This window comes from Dysidea avara, chromosome 10 (genome assembly GCF_963678975.1).
Source record: "Dysidea avara chromosome 10, odDysAvar1.4, whole genome shotgun sequence".
Classification (NCBI taxonomy): Eukaryota; Metazoa; Porifera; class Demospongiae; order Dictyoceratida; family Dysideidae; genus Dysidea; species Dysidea avara.
The window spans coordinates 14569332-14593410 of NC_089281.1; the positions used below are offsets into that span (position 1 = coordinate 14569332).

The following is a 24079-nucleotide window of genomic DNA, read 5'->3' on the forward strand; positions in this document are numbered from 1 at the left end:
TTTACAGGCATAACAAATTATCTCATCAAATATGTTCTAAAGAGTTGTTGGGCTATAAAAAGGCAACTTTTAGTGTTCCTACAGCTCTGCAGGGCTTGTATATGATGGAGTAGATTGCAGTTAAATTTTCTAAGGACATTGTGTTGCGACTATTGAGATACATGTCTATGTGTGTATATGTTGAATTTGAGTGCCGAGCAGTGCTCAAACTCACCTATACAAGAAACATAATAGCAATTGACATACATATGCTTGAGAACATTATCCTATTCTAACTAGTTGCTGTATAAACATTTCACAATCACCTGGCTGTTTTATTGTAGTATGTAGATTGTGACTGCTCTATTAGAGTGCCTTAATAATTTCTCATTATTTGAAGTTTTACAAATGCTTCAAAATGCCAGTATAATTATTAATGCCTGATTCCCTTTCATTCCAAAGATGTTTTTATAATCATTGCATCTATCAAATCAGGCATCAACAATAATAACCTCATTGAAACCTCAAAACGTGAAATAGATCATATATTATAAGCACATTAGAGCCTGATTTGAACTTTGCAGTTTTCTTAAATAAATGGCTGCTTTATTAAATGATGATCATATTGAAAGTAAGTACATTTACTTATTCTTTTTCTGTGATAATGTAGTTTTTCCTTGTGCTGATTTCTGCCATTCCAAGTTATGCCTCCGGTACATGCCCCATGGTGGCAATACAAGCTAACAACACACAGAGGAGCAAGTAATACAAGTTCTATAGATTATCACATACCAAGCAAGCCAACACAAAGCCTGCACCAAGTACATAGACAGTCTGTGAAAACTGTTCACATATGTATCCCCAAATAAAGCCCACGACCTACAAACCACACAATTTACTTGTGCCATACACCGCGGAATATGGCTCACCCCAAATAGTAATATTATATACTGGAACAATTGCTCTGCTAGTCTTTGGCCCTGGAAATCCTGTGGTGTGCACATATCGGAATAATCACCACAAAATGAAAGGAGTACCACTGTTACCATGTGAGGAAATATGTTTGCTAGCCATGACAGTCCCATCATGCCCCAAAGGTCCATTTTGCGTCGACGTTCCACTTATTCACGTGAAGAGATCGTTTGTGACTGTTTGATTGTGGGTCTGGGTTGTTAGTGAAATAAGCGCTATGCATTCTTAAGCGCCATTATGATGTCGTTATTAGAGCATTCACCGCGTTAAATTTGTCGAAAATGTTCTCCAAGTTGTTTGTCTTATCTCCTCGAGGCGATACTATTGTATTAAGAGACTGTATCCTTATTAGTGTAAATGTGGTAACGTTCAATTTGCCAACTCTACATCTATTTTAGCCGGATTGAAAATAGTGGTTAGCAGGTTTATATACATACATACATACAGAAACCTTTGAGATGTATAATACGCAAACCCAGAGTACCTGTTCCTTGACTGGGGTCAGATCGACATGACCTACCAGATGGGGTAGCTGAAATGTTTTACAAGGAAGTGAAGAAGTGGCAGGACACTCATGACACCCCTCCACCACCTGCCATTGTAAGTGATGTGCTACTGTTGGTGGTGGTGACATTATATGTGATCCTTCATACAGAACTGCAATGGAGTTCAGTTTGTGTATATCCGTCGTAACTCGCTATACATTGTGTGTGCTACAAAGTTTAACATCTCTCCAGCTTGTGGTATTGAACTGTTGACAAGGTAATAGTGACACGATAGCAGATAGTGATGTGTGAAGATATCATCATGACAGAGTCTCCAACTTGTTCAAGGATTATTGTGGGGTGTTCAATGAGGAATCCATCAGGCTCAACTTTGTGCTCATTTACGAACTACTGGATGAAGTGCTGGTAAGTAATGATATGTTATGATGATGTCATTTCACCCAGCACACTATTTGCAAGGACTTTGGTTACCCACAAGTGACGTCTACTGAAACTCTAAAGTCTTATGTTCACAATAGTCCAGTGGAGACCGTGTTTGGTCCAACTGAGTCAGTTGTAAGTGCTAGCATGCTAACAGAAGGTTATAAGCACCTGACAAGCACATGCCAGGAGCACTGCTTATATAGCCTTCTGATACTACACAATGAAGTGTTCATTTTGTGCCACTTGTTTAGTTTCTAGGAGGTCGTCGTACTCTACCTAGTACAGCAGCAAACAAACCGATTGCTATCTCTTTAGATAACATGGTTCGTACTCATACTAGGCCATGTGATCATTCCTTTGTATGTTGTAGAAGTCACAGAAGAATGAGGTGTTTGTTGATCTGCTGGAGCGACTAACTGCTGTTGTTGCTGCTAATGTGAGTAGATCATGTGATGTTGCTGTGAGGTCACGTGATCCACCAGGGTAACGTTATACAAGCTCACTTAGATGGTTGCATCCAGATGAAGAGTTTCCTTGCTGGATCACCAGGTAGTCATGTTGATTATCTGGTACTGTGACATTTTTAGTATTATTATTTAGAAATTAAATTTGCACTAAATGAAGACCTTGTCGTGGGTCCCGATGCTGCTCATAGAAGTGAGTGTTGCATGATGTTTCTTATTTAATACTCACCTCTCCCAGGCCGTAGCAATGTGGTACTAGATGACTGTAAATTTCACGAGTGTGTGAACTTGGCTGAATTTGAACATGACAAAGTGTTACACATTACTCCTCCAGACGGCGAGGTTAGCTGGTGAATCACGTAATCTACGTTTACCTGATGATTTAGTTTTTAGCAATGACATATCGTTTGTCAGGAGATTTTGCCCACAGTATTCCCCTAAGGGTGTACGGCACTGTGGAACAAGTAGTTGATAGCCCCAAGTATGATCGAACCATGTAAAGATGTCGTTACATACTCATGTACAGGATGGTGCGGGTTGTAGCACACATACAATGTTCAGTACCACCTAAAACTGCTGCTACTAATATTGTGATGCGTATTCCTGTTCCCAAGACAACTATCAGGTAATGTAGAGGTCATTTGGTCTTATGTGATGTGAGGGGTGTGTGGTTACAGTGCAACATGTGACAATGTTGGAGCTGGACAAATGACAGAATTCAAACAATCCGAGAAACTGTTCATCTGGAGGATTAAGAAACTTGAAGGCGGATCAGAGTTGATGTGTCGCATTAAGGTAAATAAATCTTGTGTACCATATGGTGGGTGAGGAGATAAATTTTGATGATTAATGTTCCATTTGTAAAAATAAATAAATTACCACATGAATTGCTAGCTAGCTAATTGTTCATTATCACTATATTAGGTTGATGTAGCATATAAAAACTGAAGCTCTTATGAGCTCAGTGATTCATGAATTTTTTACCCTTTGAATTTTGTAAGATCAGAAAATCTTACCCTTTGAAAATTATTACATGTCAGCACTGCTATACATGTTAAAGGTTCATAATACAGACTGCTCTATTAGAGTGTATTTATCTTGATGGCCACAAGTTTAGTCCCACTCATTGCTATTTGACAAGTGTGTGTGGGTTGTTGTCACGGATACCGTATCAATTTGATTGGTTGTAAGTTTAAATTAAATTGTTCTGTGTCATCTGTTGTAATTATTTATGTGTTGTGTGTGTGTACATCTTAGTATGTTTTGTGTGGGGAGCACCTTTGTAGGCAATACCTTCTGTGTACCCATGTGTCTGACAAAAATTGATAATCTAATCTAATATCTATACCAACTCTTCTACCATATTAGTTGCTTCAGTCCGAAGTAACCAAAGCAACCAAGAAAGAGATTAATGCAATAAAGTGAGCCAATTGATCATGTACTGTTTGCCCTTCAGATAATGTTAACAACACAGTTTAGACTTTGAGATCCCCATGTTCATATGTTCGGGACTGCAGATTAGATTTTTACGAGTATTTGAAAACAACCGATCTTATAGTCCATTCCGATGGGTACGATACATTACTCACAGGCAAGTTAGCCAATCAAAAAGGAATATTGATGATGTTATTTCCTGTCTAGTGACTCATGCGTGTTCCGCTTGTGATCACCATAACAACAGCAGCTGTCACAATAATTTCTGTATATGTACAAATTTTCAAATATGTAATTTTTGCAATTAGATGAAAGCGCAGTTTTAAATTTGATAGGAGCCCAATGCACTCACTCATGGGCTAATAGCCAAGTAATCCCAAAATTTGAAAAATGAACTTGTTGAGAGCTAAGTTTGAGTGCATTTTGTCAGCATAATTTTAGGAGAATAAAAGCATGAGGCATTATGCTAACTTCCACTACGAATGGAAAGTTATTACCTATTGAACTACTGAACAATCACTGAAAGAAAATAGTGAGAATTACAATACAACTGCATGACCGAGACTTTTACAGACATTTTAGTGCTACACTTCTTTGTTTAGCCTTCTTGTCCTAGTGTGAATGGCATATAGAACAGCTGTAAATGAGATCACCATTTATGTAACAGTTGTGGGTATATACTGTCACATGGGAATCATAAAGCTATCCAAATAAGCTGTTTATATTGGCATTGCCAAAAAAGATAACAGGTAATTTAAACCTGCCATGTAAGAAATCAGAATTTTCAAACAGTAACTACAGCTGGTCACTAACCAGCAAGCTATTATTAGGTTACATGTACACAGATATGTGATAGCTAGTCTGTGTTATTGTGCATGTACTGTGTCAGTTCCACAAAAAAAATAGACTTCAGCTTGCCTGGTAGCTAAAAGTACTAGCCCAGCGATTTATATGCCCTACGCAAAACATCACCTAAAAGATGTATACAGCACTAAAAAAAAACTAAAAATTGAACAGAGATCATTCAGTTGTGAAATTTCATGTACAAATTATTAAAATAGATTACAAAATTTAGCAAATATTAGAATTTTCAAAGTGTATAGCTCGGATTGCTGGGTTGATACTAGTGTCAAGAATCATATTCAGACTAAACCATTTGCTCTGAAACTAAAACCAACACAATTAAAGATCACCATTATGCTATAATTCCATCACTTACTCTCTGAAACTTCCCACTGAACAATGACGCATACTCTAGAAACACCGCTCTTAATTCTTGCTCTTTTTGATGGTCAAAATCAGCCAGTTCATTGGTGAGGTCTCGACACATCATCTCAAGGTAATCCTTAGCCTCTTGACAATGAGCTGTAACCTGCAGCAATGACAACACCATGACAAACACATCTTGAAGGACACTTCTACCTCTGTCCATCGTTGGTTAGCAGCTGGTGGCTCGCTGGTTTCTGATAGGCCAGAATCCTCTCCATCATTGTCTCCATCCTATTGATCATGTGATCCACTACAATAGATCATGTGATCGCCGGCAGCTCACCTGCACCACCTCTTCACATATCCTGACCTCTTCATCCCAAAACAAGAACCGATCTACTGCTTGCTCCACTCGGTCTAGTAGGCCCACTGCAGCTCTCAAGTAATTTAATATGCTCTCTAAGTTTTGACATATCACGTTGACCTCTTCACTGTCAGCCTAACATTTTGGGTAACACAGCAACAGTATCCATGGTGACAGGCTAACCTGGTGTTGCTCCATGTCTGCACACACTCGGGACAAACTTTCAGCTGCATCTTTCAGATATGTGCTGCTAGGCTCCATCTCTGAAATATTTTTAAACCAATAAGAGGCAGGGCAATCCTTTGGTATTCCTGATTGTTCCATCTCTCGTAGCAGACCAGTAAGATTATGCTCAAGGGATGATAAATACTCCTATAAAGCCACACCAATCCTTAACAACATGAAATAATATCTGGCAAGTTTACCATGCTGTTAATTTGATTTTTGATTTGCTATCCAAGTTTTAGTTTCACTACCTTATTGCATGCCAAACAGCTAAATATCTTAGTACATTGAGAATTGGCACCATTTTGTGAGAATATACCAGGATTTAACAGTGGAAGTGGGACAATTACTAAGCAGGACAATTCTACTAACTCTAATGTACAGGGGTGGGAAATCAAAGGTAGTGATGCAACATTGAAAACTTTGTCACAACAATCATGTAAACCACTTGTGCTGTTGTATTTATGAGTAGCCATGCCCACCTTGGTAGCTACGAGGGCTCCACTATCCTTATCCCGCACTTGTCCTGGTTGGCAAGAGTCCTGAGGTTGCTGTGAAGGATGGTGTTTAGCTCGAGCACTCTGTATATCCTATTGGTACCATGACAACATGTCTTAGCAACAGGCAGCACCTCACCTCTTGAGAGCCAGACAGAAACAATATAAATAAATGATGTTTACGATATATCCGGTGACTTGCTAGACGAGACATGAACCTCTGAAACTCAGCGACAGTAGCTAGAGAAAGGTATTGATTTCTGTATCCAATGATAACAGCTCACCATGTAATGATATTTGAGCTTTAAGTGGTGGGACTATACGTTCTGGACACTCTTCCTAAAAGCATCACCATAGCAACCAGACCATAACAACACTTTGTGTACCTGTAAGGCTTCAAACAGCCACTGGAAATCTCCTTGTGATCTGAACACACTGAAATATTTGCTGCTCATCCAAGGAGTGTCACCCTGTATACCAACTGGAAACTAAAGCCATACAAGGAGGTTAACTCACTTTAGTTATGACCTTAAAAGGAGCCCAAGTGGCAGCAGCTGAAGGTGTCCTGGTAACAGACACTAACAGTGTGTCTGTTGTCATGGATGATGTCATTGTACGATCATGTGAACTAGTAGAACATTGTTGTGAGTGACCCTCTACATCTCGTTGCCTAGTAACAGCAAATACACACATAGTAAACATAACAATGAGAACAACCTGTCACTGACAGCATCCGACAATGTTTCTGCTGACCTGGGGGTACAACAACCACAATAATGTAGCTCTAGAATCCTACTGTTCCAGTTATACTGACTGTTCTATTAGAGTAGAAGTTTTGTACAACACACAAGTGTCATGCCATAAAATGGTACACTGTAGTTGACCAAATGTTCTAGGTGGCCCATTAGCAGTTCAAACATTACATAGTACTAAACTATCAAATATTCCAACTGTGCACACAAGTCCACTACTACTCTACAGCAATAGATACAATGGTCTGAGACAAGGATGTGTTCTTGCCACTACACTGTTCATCTTGTTTTTAACATGGTGATCCAGTGCTGGTGTGATAGCTGTCAACATCTTGGTATTAAACTACTGTATAAGTGTGGAGGAAGACTTAGTGAGAGAATTAGAGTACCCATGTCATCTTGGATGACTAGAGTAGTGTTTTGCAAATGATGCTGCAATTGTGGCAGGTACGAAGGACAGTATTTCTGAGGCCATTATTGAATTGGATAGGGTGGTGCAAGCTTGTGGATTGACTATCAGTATCACTAAATTTCTGGTTGCTGGGAAGGGTGTGACTCAAACTAATCTAGACCCTATCAAATTTCAAATTGGTGGCAGTACTATTAAATCTGTGTCATCCTTTCAATACCTAGGGTCTGCGATAGATTACAATTTTTCTGGAGCTTTACAAAGATCTGTCTTCTCTGACAGGTTGTTGTCCTTGCAAACAAAGAAAATAGTGTACCAGGCTGTAGTACTGAGTGTCTCACTGCATACTCTAGAAACATGGCCTATTAAACAGAGAAATCTACATTGTTTAGAAGTTTTCCACCATAGAGAATATTTTAGGATCACAGCAGATTGTCCAGCACATTAGGAATGAAGAGTTTCGGTGTAGGATGGGTCTACCTGCTCCCCTACCAGATGATTTCTGGCTATAGGCTTCAGCAGAATGTGTAACCATCGTCTCCCCATTGTTTGGGTGATTACCCACCCCCCATGTACATGGACCTAAGCTTCGTTGGTAACATAGGGTTAAACAGGTTCTAAAACCTTTTCATATTGATGAGGGTGACTAGCATGTGGTAGCACGAAACAGAGCTGAGTGGAGGCAATTGTGTTCAGAAACTCCTTTTGTTAACAACAGAACCTGTGCACCAACAGAGATTATATTGTTTTTATTAGAAGGGCTCAATATGGCTAGACACAAGTGTGATAGTATGAGATCCAGACGCACAACAACAAATACTACTAGCTACACAAGTCACACAACAACACATACACCCTAGGAAATCCTAACTTGACATATGTTTACATGTACCTAACAAGTCACTGGCACACCCAATACTAACCTCACATTATCTCCACATAGTGTACACTGTAGCTGTAACTCTGGGCTGCTCTCAGGAGCTGGTAATGGTGACTAAATGCACATGAACACCACTACACTACAAGTGAGCTATCTTACCAGTGGGCCAGCTGTCTGTTGTCGGCTCAGCTCTTCCCACATGGTGGTCATTTGACTGTGAGCTAACTTCAACTCACTCTGCATTGTCTCCATCTTTGCCTCACTATCCGCCAGTGATGTAAGCGCCTTTTCATAGCTAATGTTACACATACGTCATCTCTACACGCTTATATTACCAACTACCTTGCTTCTAATAAACGCTTCTCTTCTGACAGTTGTGTTAACTGCTGTTGAAGTGAGTGTATTTGTTCCGTGGAAGATAACTAATCACAGTTAACCAACACTCAATATTCAATACACTGATGATCGCTAACCTTCTTGCTGCTTGATTCTTCCATTCGTGACGACCTACCGTAATAGTCCTAATATTCCTTATTTTACGTATACATAATATATTGTTCGCGTGGGGTAGGACCAGGTATAGTAGAAGATCCGGAGAAGATGATCTTCCTTGTCACAGTTGTGATTTTATTGCTAACTACATCAGTTCATTGTCAGTTGCAGACCACATATTTGAATGCGAATTCGTCTTTTGTCTCTTTGCAGCGATGGGACATGGAGCCAGCAGGCGCTTTGTCATTCAGAATTCGAACGTTCCAACTCAACGCTTTTCTTTTGTACATGGAAAGCGATGCAGGCACTATCATATACTTGGAGTTGTTCAATGGTCAAGTGAGGATGACGCTTAGTGATGGGAGAACGGTCACACTAACGCGACCATTCAATACAAACAGTTTTCGCGGTCTGCAGTTGGTTCGCTCAGCAGGATCACTCGACCTGATGGATGTTGACTTCAACCAAACCGTCCCTGTTCCTTTTAATGGACCGTTTAACGTTGTCGATCCAGTATACGTGGCTGGAATAGATCCCAGTATAAATCCGAATAACTTATCGTACCCAGATGCTACAGTCCAGCCTCACTTCGTGGGTTGTATTGATGAATTTCAAATTGGAGATGGTAGCATTACCACTACAGTCTTAAGTGATAATAGTGTTCTGGGTAACAGCACTGATGTAATATTTGGAGCATGTAGTGGGCAGTGTAGTACACTCAACTGCAATGGTGGGGACTGTATAGAATATTACACTCGTGCTGAATGCAATTGTGGACCAGTTTCAGAAGGAGATGGTGATGTTTGTAATAGTAAGTTAACTTGCTAGTTTGGAATGTGGTGAAGCCTTACATGTAACATTTTCTAGGTGAAGATAGAATACTGCTATATGATGGTTCTTTCTATTCCTGTTTCATGTTACCACAATATGGCAGCCCTTACCCTTACTCTGAGAATGAGACCATACGAGTATTTCTTCAAGAAGTTCCACTAAGAGCTACTCTCATGACTGGTCGTCAAGAAGATTATAGATTTAACCTCTACTTATTAAATTCCTTTGTATACTATGAATTAAAACGAGGTGATGTCACTTTAGTTGATCTAAGGACTGACTCTACTTTGAATACGGGGGGTCAATTGGTAATTCTTCGAACGGAAAATGATATTGCAATCTCTTACCAAGGTACACCGATAGGCATGGCCACAATTACAGCTGAAGAACTAGCTACCCTTCGTTTTACTGATATATGTGTGGGTGGTGGATTTTTTGATTTCCCAGTAATAGCAAGCCCTTTACGAAATGTCCACTACAACTTTTATGCGTTGTTTGATAATGAAGCAGAGTATGGGGAGAGAAATGTGTCTACTATTAGAAGGGTGAATTTTGTTGATCCTAGTGCTAGCATTTCATTGCCAGGAAACCTTGCTCTTGACTCAGCAACTCGTGTTGTGATATCATTCCGTACTTTGCAGCAAAATGCTATTTTACTGCACAGTGAAGACTCTGATAACTATTTCCGTGTGGCAATTAATAATTCTCTTCTACTTGTGACTACTTCATTCGGAGGAGCTGAAGCCACTGATTTATGTAATGATGTGACTATTTCACGGTATGAGTGGTATAGTGTGGTGATTGAGCCTATTATAATGGCTGCAGATGCATCCCCAGAGGTTGGGGTAAACTTGGAGCGGCTCACATCAGGACAAGCATTTAGCACATGTCGTATTAGCAATAGCATCCTTAATAGTTTCAGTTCGTTCCCTCTTGTGTTGGGAGGTAGTGCAGCAGATGTTGATGGACTTGTGGGATGTGTGGAATTGGACTATAATATGAGAATGCTCAGCTTCGATACTGTTGTTAGTAGTGTCATAGTAACTGATAATTGTGAGCCATGTTCTATTAGTCCTTGCATGAATGGAGGAATGTGTATCAATATTGATGATCGTGAGTTTAATTGTTCTTGTGCCGATCCTTTCTTTGGGCGTTTCTGTGGTGAGTTGTCATAGCTTGTATATGTGCACTTTACGTGTAGTGTGTGTGTGTGTGTGTGCGTGCGTGCGTGCGTGCGTGCGTGCGTGCGTGTGATCAGGAGCACATTAAATCTTATGGAGAAGGGAGCATGTAACTCTACAGTTATGAGCAAACATAGCATCATGTTAGTGACGTATACCACTCTTCCATCATCTTATGCAAAGGCAGTGAAGCTACTTCAGTAGGAGGGCTGTCAGGTTGATGGAAAGGCTTGGAATAGTTGACCACATCACTAGCGAATAAAGAAAAAGGTATCCTGCTATGCCTGTGCTACCATTCTTCCATTCTTCGATTGTATCATTCAGTTTTGTTGCCATAGTTTTGCTTCATGTTGAGAACATGATGTACTTGAGTTGGAATTTTTAATGTTACTTTTATAGTACACCACAACAGCCATTTGTTAACAGAATTTCATATTCCATTGTCTATAGGATTCGATGTGCTCATATATGTGTTGTAACCAAATAGAGCTGATACACGAGGATTATTTTAGTCTGTTTGTTAGGCTTTAGGTTCACCTAAGCCACAAAAATATATATATATTGTATTTGACCGGTTAATAGCTGCGGCTCGTATAATAGTTGCCCCCGGATAGTAGTAGCTCCATACCCTAGAATTATTGTCATAAGAGCTGCCCTTGGATAAGAGCCGCGGCTTGTATCTGAATATGTGACTGAATTTTGGAAAACCGTCGATATAGTACTTTTGTAATGAAACGCATTTAAAAACTATGGGTAAAAAATGCAAACCCCAGAAAAAAATTTATGCAAGTTTTTATCGCCTCACTGGTGGGCAAATTAAGCCTCCAATGGATAAATCCTGGGAATCATTGTATCCGCCTGTTCATAGAGAGTACAAAAATCTTTGTTTTATCTCCATACATGAAAGGATTTCAAAGTTACAGACATTTATTTACATTGTGGTGACGAAAGAATTTACCGACAATCGTTTTTCAGTGAATTTGCCTTCTTTTTTAAACACAGAAGCATGCCTGGGGCAAAAACTATACCTTGGTGGATGCACAAATTCATGGTGAACACAATGAGCGAAGATGCAGTTCCGTATGCCATTGTATAAGTAAGTTATGATGGTTTATGTAAGCGCCTGTAGATTCTTTTCTCGATAGCTTCTGTACATATCAATTTATTTGCTCGTCCGGCTGTCTAGTGCTGTATTTCCAATGCTGCTTAACTTATGAAGCTGAAACTTAGCTAGTCCATTCCTCTGTCCCTGTAGAAAACAAAGAACAAATAAAATGCATTTAGAAAATTGTGTGGATATTGACGTTTTCTAAAAATTAGGTCACATATGTTGATGCAAGTGTTGATAAGACATGTTTGAAGCAGAAACTGGGTGAAGGAGTTGTTTTAAGCCAAGAAATAGTGATTTTGAGAGAAGCTAAAATGAATGATAGTATTGAAGAATTGTGAATGTCTATCTAATTGTTTTTTGTCATTATGTTTATATGATTATAAAAGAAAAAAAATTAGTATTGAAAATGATCAAGGTCAGTCACTCATGAATTGGTATGAACGCTGCGGGCTGCTGGCATACAAGCCCATAGTAGCTGTCCTTGGATAGTAGTCGTCTTTGCATAGTAGCCACAGGGTTTTCCTTTCTGAAAGTTATAGTAGCCTTGGCTGTTAACCGGTCAAAAATGGAATAAACATGTTTATGTGCTTTTGTTTAAAAAGAAACATGTTTGTCACCTGAATTTGATGTATGGGGATGTCCATGTAACTAGCTGGATTTTGCTTGTATTAGAGTACATTCTTGATACTGTATTTACTTGATTAAATACCGTACCTTAAATATTTGTTACTTTTGATTAGTGGTGTTTTTTTTTTATTAACACTAGTAAATACACTGCTAGAATTCCTATATACCACTCTGTGTGGACAGTTCAAAGCTCCCTACTGGTGCCTTTTGGCATACCGCGGTACGTACAATGCATGCTTCATGGACTTACCTGTGTCCTCCTTTATGTCTCATTTATCTTTGCTGACAATAGTTAAAGGTGTCAATTTGCGGTGGTGCAGTGTGATGGCTTCCCTATGTAACGGAATCATCCAATTTTTCTGTTGTGACTGGATGATTGCAGAGGTCCTTCATGTAGTGTTCTTTGTTTGTAATGGTGCGTAACAGACCGAACATAGCTGAAAAAGAAACATATTGGCACTTCGCTTTCAGTAATAACTGATAGCTAGGGTGCATGTTCAGACACAAATTTATTTTAATGGCGTGCCTGGTGTCATTCTTCCTTTTGATGTAGTATGTGCATTAGTCAGTCATAATTATAAAGTAAACAAACAAGTAGAAGAAAAACTTAGGAATTTTCAGTCTGATAAGTCATAAAAAGTTGTGAAACAATGGAGGTCACCTACATCTGCAGATATATACTAGTGGACATTCAATCCCATGGGTATAGACTGAAATAGGGATTTTAAATGTCCACTAGTATATCTGCAGGTATAGGTGACCTCCCTTGTTTCGCTACTTTTATGGCTATGATCTCTAATCAGACTGAAAATTCCTTCTACTTGTAAGTTATAATGCACTGACTCTGGTGCAATATAACATTGCACTGGCTGTGGTTTTGTGCAACATTGTTCAATTTCTGGCAGCTGAGACCGCTACAACACCTCAGCTAAAAGGTGGAAAGACACTTCACAATTCACTCAAATTATTTTATAGCCTAACATGCAAAAGTTGATTGTGGGGCCACAATGTCACCAATACGTTCCGCAAGCGATTTCAAAGCAGCCAATGGCAATCATAAAAGCCAACATGGTGGCCACAACTCTAGTTGCATGTATATTAATATAGTTATACACCTTACTAGTGGAGTGGCATAGCACAAAAAAAGAGGGTATTTTGGATTGTACCTGTACTTTTAAGACCGAAATATTGGCTGCTTTTAAAAACAGGTTATTTTACCACATTTTGAAAGATTTTCTGATTACCCTTGTAAATTTGAGATACATTCATGCTATTTAAACAAAAACAAAGATTTTTGGATGCACTTGTATGGTTTCCTGAGAAGCTATGTTACTGAAGGTGTTGGTGTTTTTGGGTTATCAACACCTGTAATGTATGTGTTCACTGTGTGATTATGTATAAATTTATTCCCTAGAGCTAATGATGACATCATCATCAACACCAGTGATAACATCATCATCAACACCAGTGATGACATCATTAGTTGTACCAACCACCACTACTATTATTCCTACAAGCTCCCCTTCCCCTAGCAGCAGTACCCCCAGCCCTACACCCTCCTCCACCTCAACGCAACAGGAGACTACCACACCTGTTGTCCCTACATCAACCACAATGAGTATAACTAACATGACCACAACAACCACCCCAACTCGCACAGTTAGTGATGATGGTGGTGGTGATGACTCCAACTTGGGAGCAATAATTGGAATAGTATTAGCAATAGTGGTCGGCCTATTACTGTTGCTGTTGGTCATACTTGTCATCATTGTTGTGATACGTAATCGTAACAACAGGCAGGGTTTCTATCAGACATATGAAGGCAAAGGAGGCGATGAGATGATATTGAAGTATAGTGCCTCACTGAGGTCAGTCACTAAACCTGACACCAGTACAGAGAATGGTGGTACTATTAACAGAGGAGGGTCAGTAAAGAAAGAACAAGAATATTTTATCTAACATTAGTTGTTGTTTTACAATAAAAAAAGTGTGCACACATACATTTAGATATATACATTCATTATCATGTAAACAGTTTAATAACCTGTTCAATTAGTTTGTTGTCTAATGGGCACTTGCTGTTACCTTGGTGACGAATCTTTTCCACACATGTATTACACAAGCTCTGTGGGGTCACATGAGATCATGCGATCCTAATAAAAGAGTGCTCACCTCATGACCGCAAGGAAGTATTATAGTATCAATAGTATTATCATAACACACACAACACCTATAGTATGGATAACAACACAACATGAAACTAGTGAGGTTCTATTAAACTCTTAGAACTTTTTGCTAAATGACTGATGTTTTCCAAAAGTATAGGAGGCTTCCCTAGACATGATCTTAAGATCAAGATGTACTTTTTTTATGAGCCTATGATGCATGTGCTTCTCTGCATGTGTAAACATTGATTGATAAGTCATCATTTTCATACACCAATGTCATAAAAACAAATCCACAGTGCAAAAGGACTCAAAAACTTGTGTGCTAGTTCAGTAAGTGAGAAATGACTTCCATTGTTTTACCATAGATAATAGAGTAAAAGGGATAGGAAACGCAAGTGATTTCCGTTACGCGTGACTTGAAAGGACAAGACAGTTTTGTGCTCAAGCATGGGAATTAGTGTTCTAAGCAGTGTAAATAGTAATCCAACAGACTACAGCAAGTATTTAGGCCTTTGTGAGAGATTTTGGCGAGAGAATTCAGACCGTAGATTTTGTAACAAAGCGTATCGCATTAACCGTGATTGTTACACGCTGTCATACTTCTGCTCATAGTACCTTCATGCCTTGTCCATACTGCTTCTTTTATAGCCGGTTCCACTTTTGAATCTTGTGGTAAGCTAGGTGTGTCACCAACACAGTCTTTTACCGTTGCATTGTACTGCAAGGTGGTTTAAACTTTTGGTTAAAAATGGAAGATACTTAGTTGTTTCTTCAGGCAACAGTTCCTGTTATCCTCTGGTTCTCTCTGTTAAATGGTAAGGAATAGGTTTAAAAGGATAGAATATATTTACGACGAAAGTGAAGTGGTTTAAAGTAATTTTTGGGCTGTTTTTTTCACTTTCAATCTCCTTTAATTTTGTGCATAACTTCCTTGAGGGTTGGTACCATCCTAGTTCCCTCGATTACTTACTTGAGTTCACTGTAGCGAAGTTTCACAGTTGTTGGTTGCAAAATTCTGTTGTTACAATAATTTGTTTCTCTTTGATACAAGCGCAGCAAGTGTAATGAGTATGTTTGTGACGTAATACACGGAATTCCAATAGAAATGTACGTATTTTGTGACGTCACGTTATTGCGTTTCCTATCCCTTTTAAGTACTCTATTATCTATGGTTTTACATATAGAGCTTTCAATCAAGTATACACCTTAAATAACATGTACACTTCACAGAATGCTCTAAATAGAATAATATTTCTACTGTTCAAACAATTGACGGTCTGAGGTCCTACCATACAATATACACCAACATATGTAACGTACAGGTTAAGGTTAGGTTCTCGTGGTTGTGGTAAATAAATCATTGTTCCCTTCATTAGTACTTTACGCATATTATGGGATGATGCCACTTCAAATGGGACCTTCCCTTCCATGTCCTTAACATCACGTTTAGCTCCTTCTGCTAACAATAGTTCAACTATGGGTATCTTATTAGCTGCACTAGCAAAGTGAAGTGCCGTGTATCCTGATTTGCCACTTCTCTTGTTGATGTTGGCTCCATGCTTGAGTAATTGTTGGACCACGCCCAAATTGCCAAACCTACTGGCTTCGTGTAAAGCTGTGTTACCATGGAGACTCTCAGCATCAACAGTAATGTTCTGATTAGTAATTAGTTTACAAACAGTTTGTGTGTCACCAATAGCAGCATTCCATAGTAACTGATTAACACCAGTTGCCAATTGGCTACAAAACACCATATATGGTAACAGTCACTGTAGAAACATCACAAACCTTCTAATAGCATCTATCCGTGTACAGTCATATGGCCTCTCTCCATCAGCATTTTGTATGTTGGGATCAGCTTTGAACTACAGTAACCATAGCAATATATCAACAGACATGTTTATTATACATCTCCTCCCCCAGTACACCTGCATATATTACAGGTTTTAATTAATTTTTCCTGCCAAACTTTCCAGCTAATGGTACCATACAAGCACAAAATTTGATGGGAAAAATATATTGAAAAATTGAACAACTTGTCATTTGATGAATTTAAATTTAACGGTTCATCTTGTGCACAGGGGCCTGTGCTAACCATGCACAGACTCGATTTCATATGGTATCATGAAAGCCCAAGTGATATTCGTGGCCGCTCAAGCGATAGCTTTGACAATCCACTGTGAGTGATGTAGCTACATGCAGTAGCTATCTGGCATGGGATACATCAATGGGAGTAGGAGGATGTGCCTTGCAGGTGTCTCTGGCCAGCTTATGAAAAATCTGAAAGATACAGAGAAATGTCCGGCTGCAGCTATGGGGCCATGTGCAGTAGCTAGTATATCTTCCCAGATCTTCGTCAGAATAAGCTGTGTATGGTTCTTCCAGTGTTTTCGATCTCTTTAGCTAGCCAGATATTTGAAGAATTTACATTTGATGATTTTAGTGAAAATTCACCAACCGCCAAATTTAATTCCCAGTCAAATTTTCTGCTTATACGGTATATAGTAAGATGTGCAGTAGCCTAATATGACTGAGCAAAAGTGCAAAAGTCTAACAAAATATGGGAGTAGCGTGTGCTAAAAACTTCTGCAGATCTTTAAAGAAAATTAGAAAAAAAACAAACTTGAATGTTGTGCAGACATTCAAATTAGAGATCTTGCAAAGTTTGTGAAGTAATGTAACAATAACAACAGCAAAGTTGTTCACAGTGCCTGTAATAAAAGGAGTGTACAGAGCCATGAATAGCTATGTGTAGAGTGAATTTATCACATGGACTCGGGATTGTTATTAACAGTGAGACTGAGATACTCTACCAGAGCTAATGTAACAGTCGTACAGACTTGATGTTGACAGATATATAAATACAAGTACAGCGGTCCTGGTCCCTCCACCGATTAACCAAGCATTCTGTTACCTGAACAACAGAAATGACTGTTCTATTAGAGTATTTTGCCTAAGGTGTGAACAGCGCTCAAAATTCATTTATCTGAGGGCAATCAGTTTGGATGGACCACCGCATAATGAACATTAATGACTGGTTAACATATTTCAAGAGATACTTATAGCTATAGCACAAGTAGCTGCACAGAAATCAGCAAGTGGACCACTACACTATGGCATTTACTGGCAAGTGCATGAACTACCATGTAAACTACTCCTCCTTGTAAGAGAAAAAAGGTGATTAAATAAATACCACCAAACTTTATTTAGTAGCCTTACTTTGACCTTGGATTAAAATGGATTCACACTGTGCAGTTTGTACTCAAGTTCCCAAATTTACTAATGCAATTGCTGATAGGCCACATGTGAAGTACAAAACAGGCAATGGAGTTGTACACAATAAATACCAAATAGAAGCCAGTCTCTCTAAACACACCTCCTTAACGTACCCCCACCTCATCTACCTCTACCTTAGAAGTCTACGAATAAAATCTAGCTGTATGACTTTACAATAGTAAATGCTCTAATAGAACAGTCCATAAAAGCATGCTGGTAGTTCTAAAAGCTGTTTCCACCAGTTAGGATTGAACTCCTAATCTATAGCCTCAAAGGACAAACAAGCACCAAGAGTCAACTCTTGCAAGCACCTTATACCATTTTTAAATGCCATATACTTTGATACATATCCTAACTTTAGCTTGATATGATGAGACTCCAGTTACACTAAGACATTGATCACACATCACATGACCCTATACTATGGATTTTCTGCCCATTGAACATTGTGCACTGTGTTATCACTATATTGACCACATGGATTAATACAGTACATAATATGCACTGTTCACATGGACATGCCCCCTGATGTGTTATATTTTTTGTTGGGGAGGAAAGCCCAAACTCTTACCATACAGTATGGTAACAGTAGTACCCAGGGGCATAGCCAGAACCCGGGCCACCTGGGCATCAATAATTTGAGATACTCTAATAGAGCAGTCAGATTGAGATACTCTAATATAGCAGTCACAGTATTCAGAGAATCAGTGTAGCTCTGTACTCTACTCTTGAGCGTTGCATTGCATTAATGCTGAACTATTGCAATTCATTGAGATCTATTGCATCATGTGATCAGTAACGCACGTGATGCATGGTGGAAATGGCGAAAGACTGTTGAATGGTTGATGTAGACATATTACAGTTAAGGCAGCAGCTGCGATAAGCTTGAGTGGTCGTCTTATACATGTGTCAGGTGAGCACAAACTGTGAATAGTTGATGCATATTAATCTAATGAATGGTTTGTTTATTTGTCACATGTTTCGGGCACGTGGTGTCTCGAATACATTGGAGTACAAACCAAGTCTAAAGTTACTGACCATCTACAGGAGGACCGACCGAGAATAATGTATACCTGGAAGGAACTATTGCCAACGTATGAACTAAGCGATTCAAGTGTGGAGGGTTCCCGTGTGCTAGAAAATTTGAAGTTGGCTGCTGGTCCGCTGGAAGTGAAGATTAAGTTAGTAGCTACAATGGGTTTATAGTTTCTATAAGCTACATAAACAGCAGTGTGTAGGTTTTAGCTAGATAGATGCACAAACAGCACTTTTTAATGTTACTGCCTAAGTGCACAATTTGTGCATGCATCATTTTTGTTCAGACGTGGTCTAGGGGGAAGCACCCAGGCCTTCCCTCCAAAACATTCCACTTGAAATCCAAACCCCCTTCAAGAAAATCCTGGCTATGCCCCTGGAGATATTGTCAGTAGGTAGTAACTTTTGGTCTTTAGTTACAGCTAGGCCCTAGCATCACCAAAAGTCTGGCTACGCCCCTGGTAGTACCACATACTGTATGATAACTACAATTGTTATTATTATGATTTACTATAGTGATATATCATACTATCAACACCTTATTTATTGAAAGACAAAATGGAATCAAAAAAGCCCCATATCAACAAACACTGTTTCCCACCCTAACCAACCTGTAACAAAAGTTCTGTCACTTCTAGGAAGTTCTCACTGGCTGCAATATGAAGAGCTGTGGACTGCGTATCTAATGCCTGAAAGTGGAGATGAGACGTGACCAGTTAACATGGTAACAAGACCTACCTGCTGATTGATCCTAATTAGAGGATGATTAACTAGTAACCTGACAACATCAGTGTGGCCGTTATAGCAGGACACATGTAGTGGACAATTGTTCTCCAATGCATCTTCAGATGGCTACAGGTGATAGCACATAGCTCATCTCACCCTTTTGGTATGCAAGGTGACAAGCAGGCAAGAGAGCCAGCAAAAGGGTAGCCATTGTACTAACATACATTTTGAAGTACAGTAACTGCAAACTTACACTACAACACAAGTAGACCAACACAGTGGACACATACAGATACTACTACACCACTGTATAGAGGACAAACAGACAGACAGACCTTGGCTCCATGTTCCAGTAACTGTTCAACAAACAAGTATGCACCCTACAACAACTATTAGCAACATGTTTACAGATTGGCATAGTTACGCACCAGTTCACAAGCAATACACAGTACAGACATCCTGTCATGCTCTCCTGTGTCAACCAATGTATTACTAAGCTCTGGATGGTTGTTCAGTAAGCCACTGCGGGGTGAGATTACAATGTACACACCATTACATTATCATCATTTATACCATACCTAAACTCAATCAGGTCTTTATCATCCAGAGCTTTGAGCAGTTTTTCTACTGGAGATGTCAAGTGGTCTAGGACAGAGCGCAACTGAGCAAGTCTTTTCTCTGTTACAGTTTTATCTACCACCTAATAGTTGGCGTACATTATTAAGATCACATCCTAATAACACTTACCATATATCCTTCATCAATAACTAGTGGAGGTTGTATAACACTTGACTACAGAGTGTTGGGTGAAGTGATAATAGTAACATTGGCACTTCTCTTACCACTGGGGGTCGATCACGACGTTTCTCTAACTCCTCAACACATCTCTCTACCACCTGTCTTACTGTGCTACCATCAACATCTTTCATCTGATTGGTCCAAATGTACAAATGACATCACAAAGTCCCACCCACCTGGGGATCTGCACCAATCTCCAGCAGCAATTCAACTAATGGCTGGTGACCAGATACTGCTGCATAAAACAAAGGAGTCCATTGATTGGATCCACCTATAAGGTTTACATCAGCTCCATGCTCTACAAGTAGTTTGACATGATCACTAGCCATTAAAATTAACATGATAACGGCAGTAAAATATGTTTGGTGACTAACATGAAGCCAAGCACACAGGCTATATGAAGAGGTGCATGTCCTTGCTCATTACGTTGATCAAATATACGATCTTGACCAACTGATTTTCGTTTGGTATTTAATAACTTGTTGACTTTATCCAAGTTTCCTTCCTGCACAGCCTCACACAATCCTAGTGGACCCTACATACAATAAGTAGATGAGTACTGTGTGACTAGCACTGATGTGGGGTGTGTGCAATGGTCAGTGTAAGTCTTGTGTGTGTTTGTTGGACCCCTAGTAGTATAGTGTAGGGCTGAGCGATACTACCGTTTTAGCGATATATCGCGATATTTTGAAAGTATCGATATCGCGATATTTTGTTATTAACTATCGTGATACCATGCCTGTACATTATTGTCATTTGTTATGCAGTACTAGGCTAAGAATCCTTGTAAATGATTAAGTCCACCCATCTGGTTTCCCCTGCAGAGAGGTGTGAACACCATAACAACCTCAACGCATGTGTTACAATAACTGTTACTGTAAACAATGATGATAGTGGCTAGTTTGCTATCACCTATAAGGACTTCCTGCAGGAATGCTGAGCAATATGCTATGTAGCACCAGCTATGATTGACTTATTTGTCGTGAACTATTCAGTATCGTGAATAGTGGCTTTAGTATTGATCGTGATACTAAAATGGCAGTATCGCTCAGCCCTAGTATAGTGACACATATGTGTGGTACAAATACCTGATGAAGCAGTTGACACATTTCTCCGCCCTTAGTCAAGTTGATTGCAGTGTAGCCATTTTTATCCTTCACTTTGAGGTTAGCATTATTTTCCTTCAGTATCTTAGCCACACCCACATGGTCAGCAACACTGGCATAGTGTAATGCAGTGCGATCATGTGAGCCACCCACAGCGTCCACATGTGCCTACACATATACAATAATTCATTAAATTCAAATGTAAGATAATCTAAGTCATTGAGCTTTGGAAAATACAATCTACTATAAGAAATCCCTTAGTTGTACAGGTTAAAATAACACAGAGATTTTGGTTACTTCTTCTTACTTGGATGCCAATCATACCAATGTGTTTTATCCCCTAGGCAATATTGGGAAGAAAATATTACTATAGCATTGGCTGGGTATAAGATTAGTACAGTCACCAAGATACCATATAATAACAGATTTTGGCGCTTTAGCAATCTTTTGGCAATTGAAATTCATCACTCTGGCATTATAATTTGTTACAATTAAACCTCCAACTGCAGTGAATCATTTTTACGATAGAGAGTAGAGCACAAAGACCCTTAGCTATCAACAAGATAATCAACTTGTTCTGTAGTAGCAAATAGGTTGTATCTGAGCAAGGTCTTGTAGCAGCTGCTCCATCTTGGCTTCATGCTTTTCTAGGTAATCTTATGAATTCTAGGGACAAAATCATTTAAAGTGAAAAATTTATTAGCAACAGGATATTTGCCAATGGGACGAATTGAATTGCAAACATGTAACATCAGCCCATTTACAAATGCAATAAATACTCCAAGAGTTGCAGATTTGCAATGATGTGCAAGTATCTTGACATGGGGATTTCTGGTGGCTACACCTGCAAGGCAGGTAACGCTGCTATAATATATATTATATACTATATTGCCTTCAGCTATGTTTAAATGTCTGGTTCTGTTTAGCTGCTGAGCATTAGAACAGAAATAAACGTTGAGCTAAAAAATAAGCTACCACAATTCTGTACAGGGCCATAAATGATGAAGCATAAAGCATCTATGATCAACATGAGACATCAAGGAGAAGTGTAACATGACTGGCTATTGAGAAAATTAAATTTTGATGAAAACAAGAATTTTATATGGTAGCACCCTATCCACAAAAATTTGTATTATAAAATTTGTACATACACGGACTTACCCCACGTTGTAGGAGTAGACTGACTATGGCTTCGTGTCCAGCAAATGATGCATGATGCAGTGCATTCTTGTGTCTACAATAACACTTGCAAGTACATGATGATGTGGCTTGCTCTATACACTCACTTCAGCCCAAGGGCATTTGGACACGCCCGTGTTGTCTGTAGAAGCTGCTCTACCATGGAAATGTCTCCCTCATAAGCCGCACAGCATAATAATGTTGAGTGCAATATCATACAGCGTATCTGTTAAAATATGTCACCTTGTATTATTATAATATTACGTGTGACACAACACATCAGTATCATGATGTGGCACAGTATAATATATGTCACATCTGACTGTCACACCCATGTGATAACATACCTCGTAGCTTGTGGTCCAAGAGAGCACATTGTTGTTGCTTCTGTCCAGCAACTCCACGTCCCCACCTGCTGACAGCAGCATTTCCATGGCACTGACTTTGTTACAACGAGCAGCTATGTGTAGGGCATTAAGGCCCAGGTCTCCTACACACCTGTTCACCTAAAATACAACTATTGACTGTCCTCTAATACACAGACAATAGCTCACATCAGCTCCTTTGTCCAGCAAGTATTGTATCATTTCTTTATGATCAATTTCTATGGCAACATGCAGTAACATCTTAGCTGTTGGCACCACGTTACTGTGGCAATCTCCCTCGTCAACAATATTAATGTCAATTCCTTCTGTCAACACATGCTGTAATTTTTGATTGCTATCAGCAACCTGCAGATATTCAACAATTGAATAACGTCCACGCTGCTCTTCAGAAGAGTGGCGTTTCTTGCTAGCTTCTTCCTCAGACTCAATGCACTGTCTGAGCAAGCTGAGCTTGCCACTGCGAGCAGCAGAAAACAGTTGCAGGTTGAACACTATATCTGATGGTAGAGCTATAACCTTCCACGTGATACGACCAGTCACAAATTCCTGTCCATGGGCTAGTTCCAATGGAAAATGTACTGGTGGGAGCTGCTCATTAGACATTTTGCGTGCTCTGTCTTGCAACATGAAACGTCTCCGTTCCTTGTTCCATACAATTTCTGCATGAACCTCTTCAGTTAGTGCTTGGGCAGGCAACCTAATGTGGCACTGTGTTCCAGTCCCTATAAGACATCCGCTGGGCCCGATATTGTAATGTTTGAAAACTAAATGTTGCAACACTGAAGGTACCACTCCTTGCTTTTCGCTTATCTCCATGACTTTGAGGCTAAAATATTCTCCCAAGGTGCGGTCTCCTAATTGCAGACAACATAATGGTGCCCCAGGCAATATTAAACTCGTACAGTAACTCACCAGGTATGACGGCTTGCCTGCTGAGGTTCATTAGAAGAATGTTGTGCACCCCTCCCTGCCTCCTCGCCCTCCCGCCAGCATGCGAGATGCGCCTCCCCGAAGCCCGAGGTGAAGGTGCCTTCAACATCACAACACAC

At 39.5% G+C, this 24079-nt stretch overlaps 5 protein-coding genes across 7 annotated transcripts; 2 read left to right on the top strand and 3 right to left on the bottom strand.

Moving 5' to 3' along the window:
• Positions 1-563: 563 nt before the first annotated feature.
• LOC136268514 (signal peptidase complex subunit 1-like) lies at positions 564-1174 on the bottom strand. The gene is made up of 4 exons (XM_066063874.1): positions 1026-1174; positions 909-968; positions 772-858; positions 564-719 (listed from the first exon to the last, which is right to left on the bottom strand). Exons 1-4 carry the CDS (start codon positions 1080-1082, stop codon positions 621-623), a joined length of 303 nt encoding a protein of 100 aa, XP_065919946.1. The 5' UTR covers positions 1083-1174; the 3' UTR covers positions 564-620.
• Positions 1129-4105, top strand: LOC136268502 (uncharacterized). Its single transcript, XM_066063859.1, has 16 exons — positions 1129-1290; positions 1457-1551; positions 1607-1713; positions 1766-1862; positions 1917-2012; positions 2132-2203; positions 2251-2316; positions 2363-2429; positions 2481-2537; positions 2583-2686; positions 2731-2825; positions 2871-2969; positions 3022-3139; positions 3713-3765; positions 3819-3935; positions 3986-4105. Exons 1-16 carry the CDS (start codon positions 1233-1235, stop codon positions 4008-4010), a joined length of 1326 nt encoding a protein of 441 aa, XP_065919931.1. The 5' UTR covers positions 1129-1232; the 3' UTR covers positions 4011-4105.
• A 678-nt stretch (positions 4106-4783) lies between these two features.
• On the bottom strand, positions 4784-8840 carry LOC136268533 (uncharacterized). Of its 2 annotated transcripts, XM_066063900.1 has the most exons (15): positions 8588-8839; positions 8457-8536; positions 8274-8409; positions 8158-8228; positions 6791-6826; positions 6590-6743; positions 6460-6543; positions 6358-6412; positions 6213-6313; positions 6059-6166; positions 5535-5723; positions 5331-5486; positions 5201-5278; positions 4998-5150; positions 4784-4945 (listed from the first exon to the last, which is right to left on the bottom strand). In XM_066063900.1, exons 1-15 carry the CDS (start codon positions 8609-8611, stop codon positions 4850-4852), a joined length of 1521 nt encoding a protein of 506 aa, XP_065919972.1. In that variant the 5' UTR covers positions 8612-8839; the 3' UTR covers positions 4784-4849. The 2 variants fall into 2 exon arrangements, with proteins under 2 accessions (XP_065919972.1, XP_065919973.1); XM_066063901.1 differs by lacking the exon at positions 6791-6826 and having other exon boundaries at positions 8588-8840.
• Positions 8669-14412, top strand: LOC136268525 (neurexin-3-like). Its single transcript, XM_066063889.1, has 3 exons — positions 8669-9417; positions 9474-10598; positions 13771-14412. Exons 1-3 carry the CDS (start codon positions 8715-8717, stop codon positions 14313-14315), a joined length of 2373 nt encoding a protein of 790 aa, XP_065919961.1. The 5' UTR covers positions 8669-8714; the 3' UTR covers positions 14316-14412.
• On the bottom strand, positions 14306-24078 carry LOC136268518 (ankyrin-3-like). Of its 2 annotated transcripts, XM_066063878.1 has the most exons (19): positions 23943-24078; positions 23199-23884; positions 22992-23150; positions 22752-22870; positions 22627-22699; positions 21448-21633; positions 20734-20894; positions 20536-20680; positions 20404-20490; positions 20309-20353; positions 20140-20261; positions 19990-20083; positions 19897-19941; positions 19574-19687; positions 19447-19524; positions 16313-16389; positions 15845-16264; positions 14529-14586; positions 14306-14481 (listed from the first exon to the last, which is right to left on the bottom strand). In XM_066063878.1, the coding sequence occupies exons 1-19, from the start codon at positions 24067-24069 to the stop codon at positions 14380-14382; spliced, it is 2898 nt and encodes a 965-aa protein (XP_065919950.1). In that variant the 5' UTR covers positions 24070-24078; the 3' UTR covers positions 14306-14379. The 2 variants fall into 2 exon arrangements, with proteins under 2 accessions (XP_065919950.1, XP_065919951.1); XM_066063879.1 differs by lacking the exon at positions 14529-14586.
• Between the last annotated feature and the right edge of the window lies 1 nt (position 24079).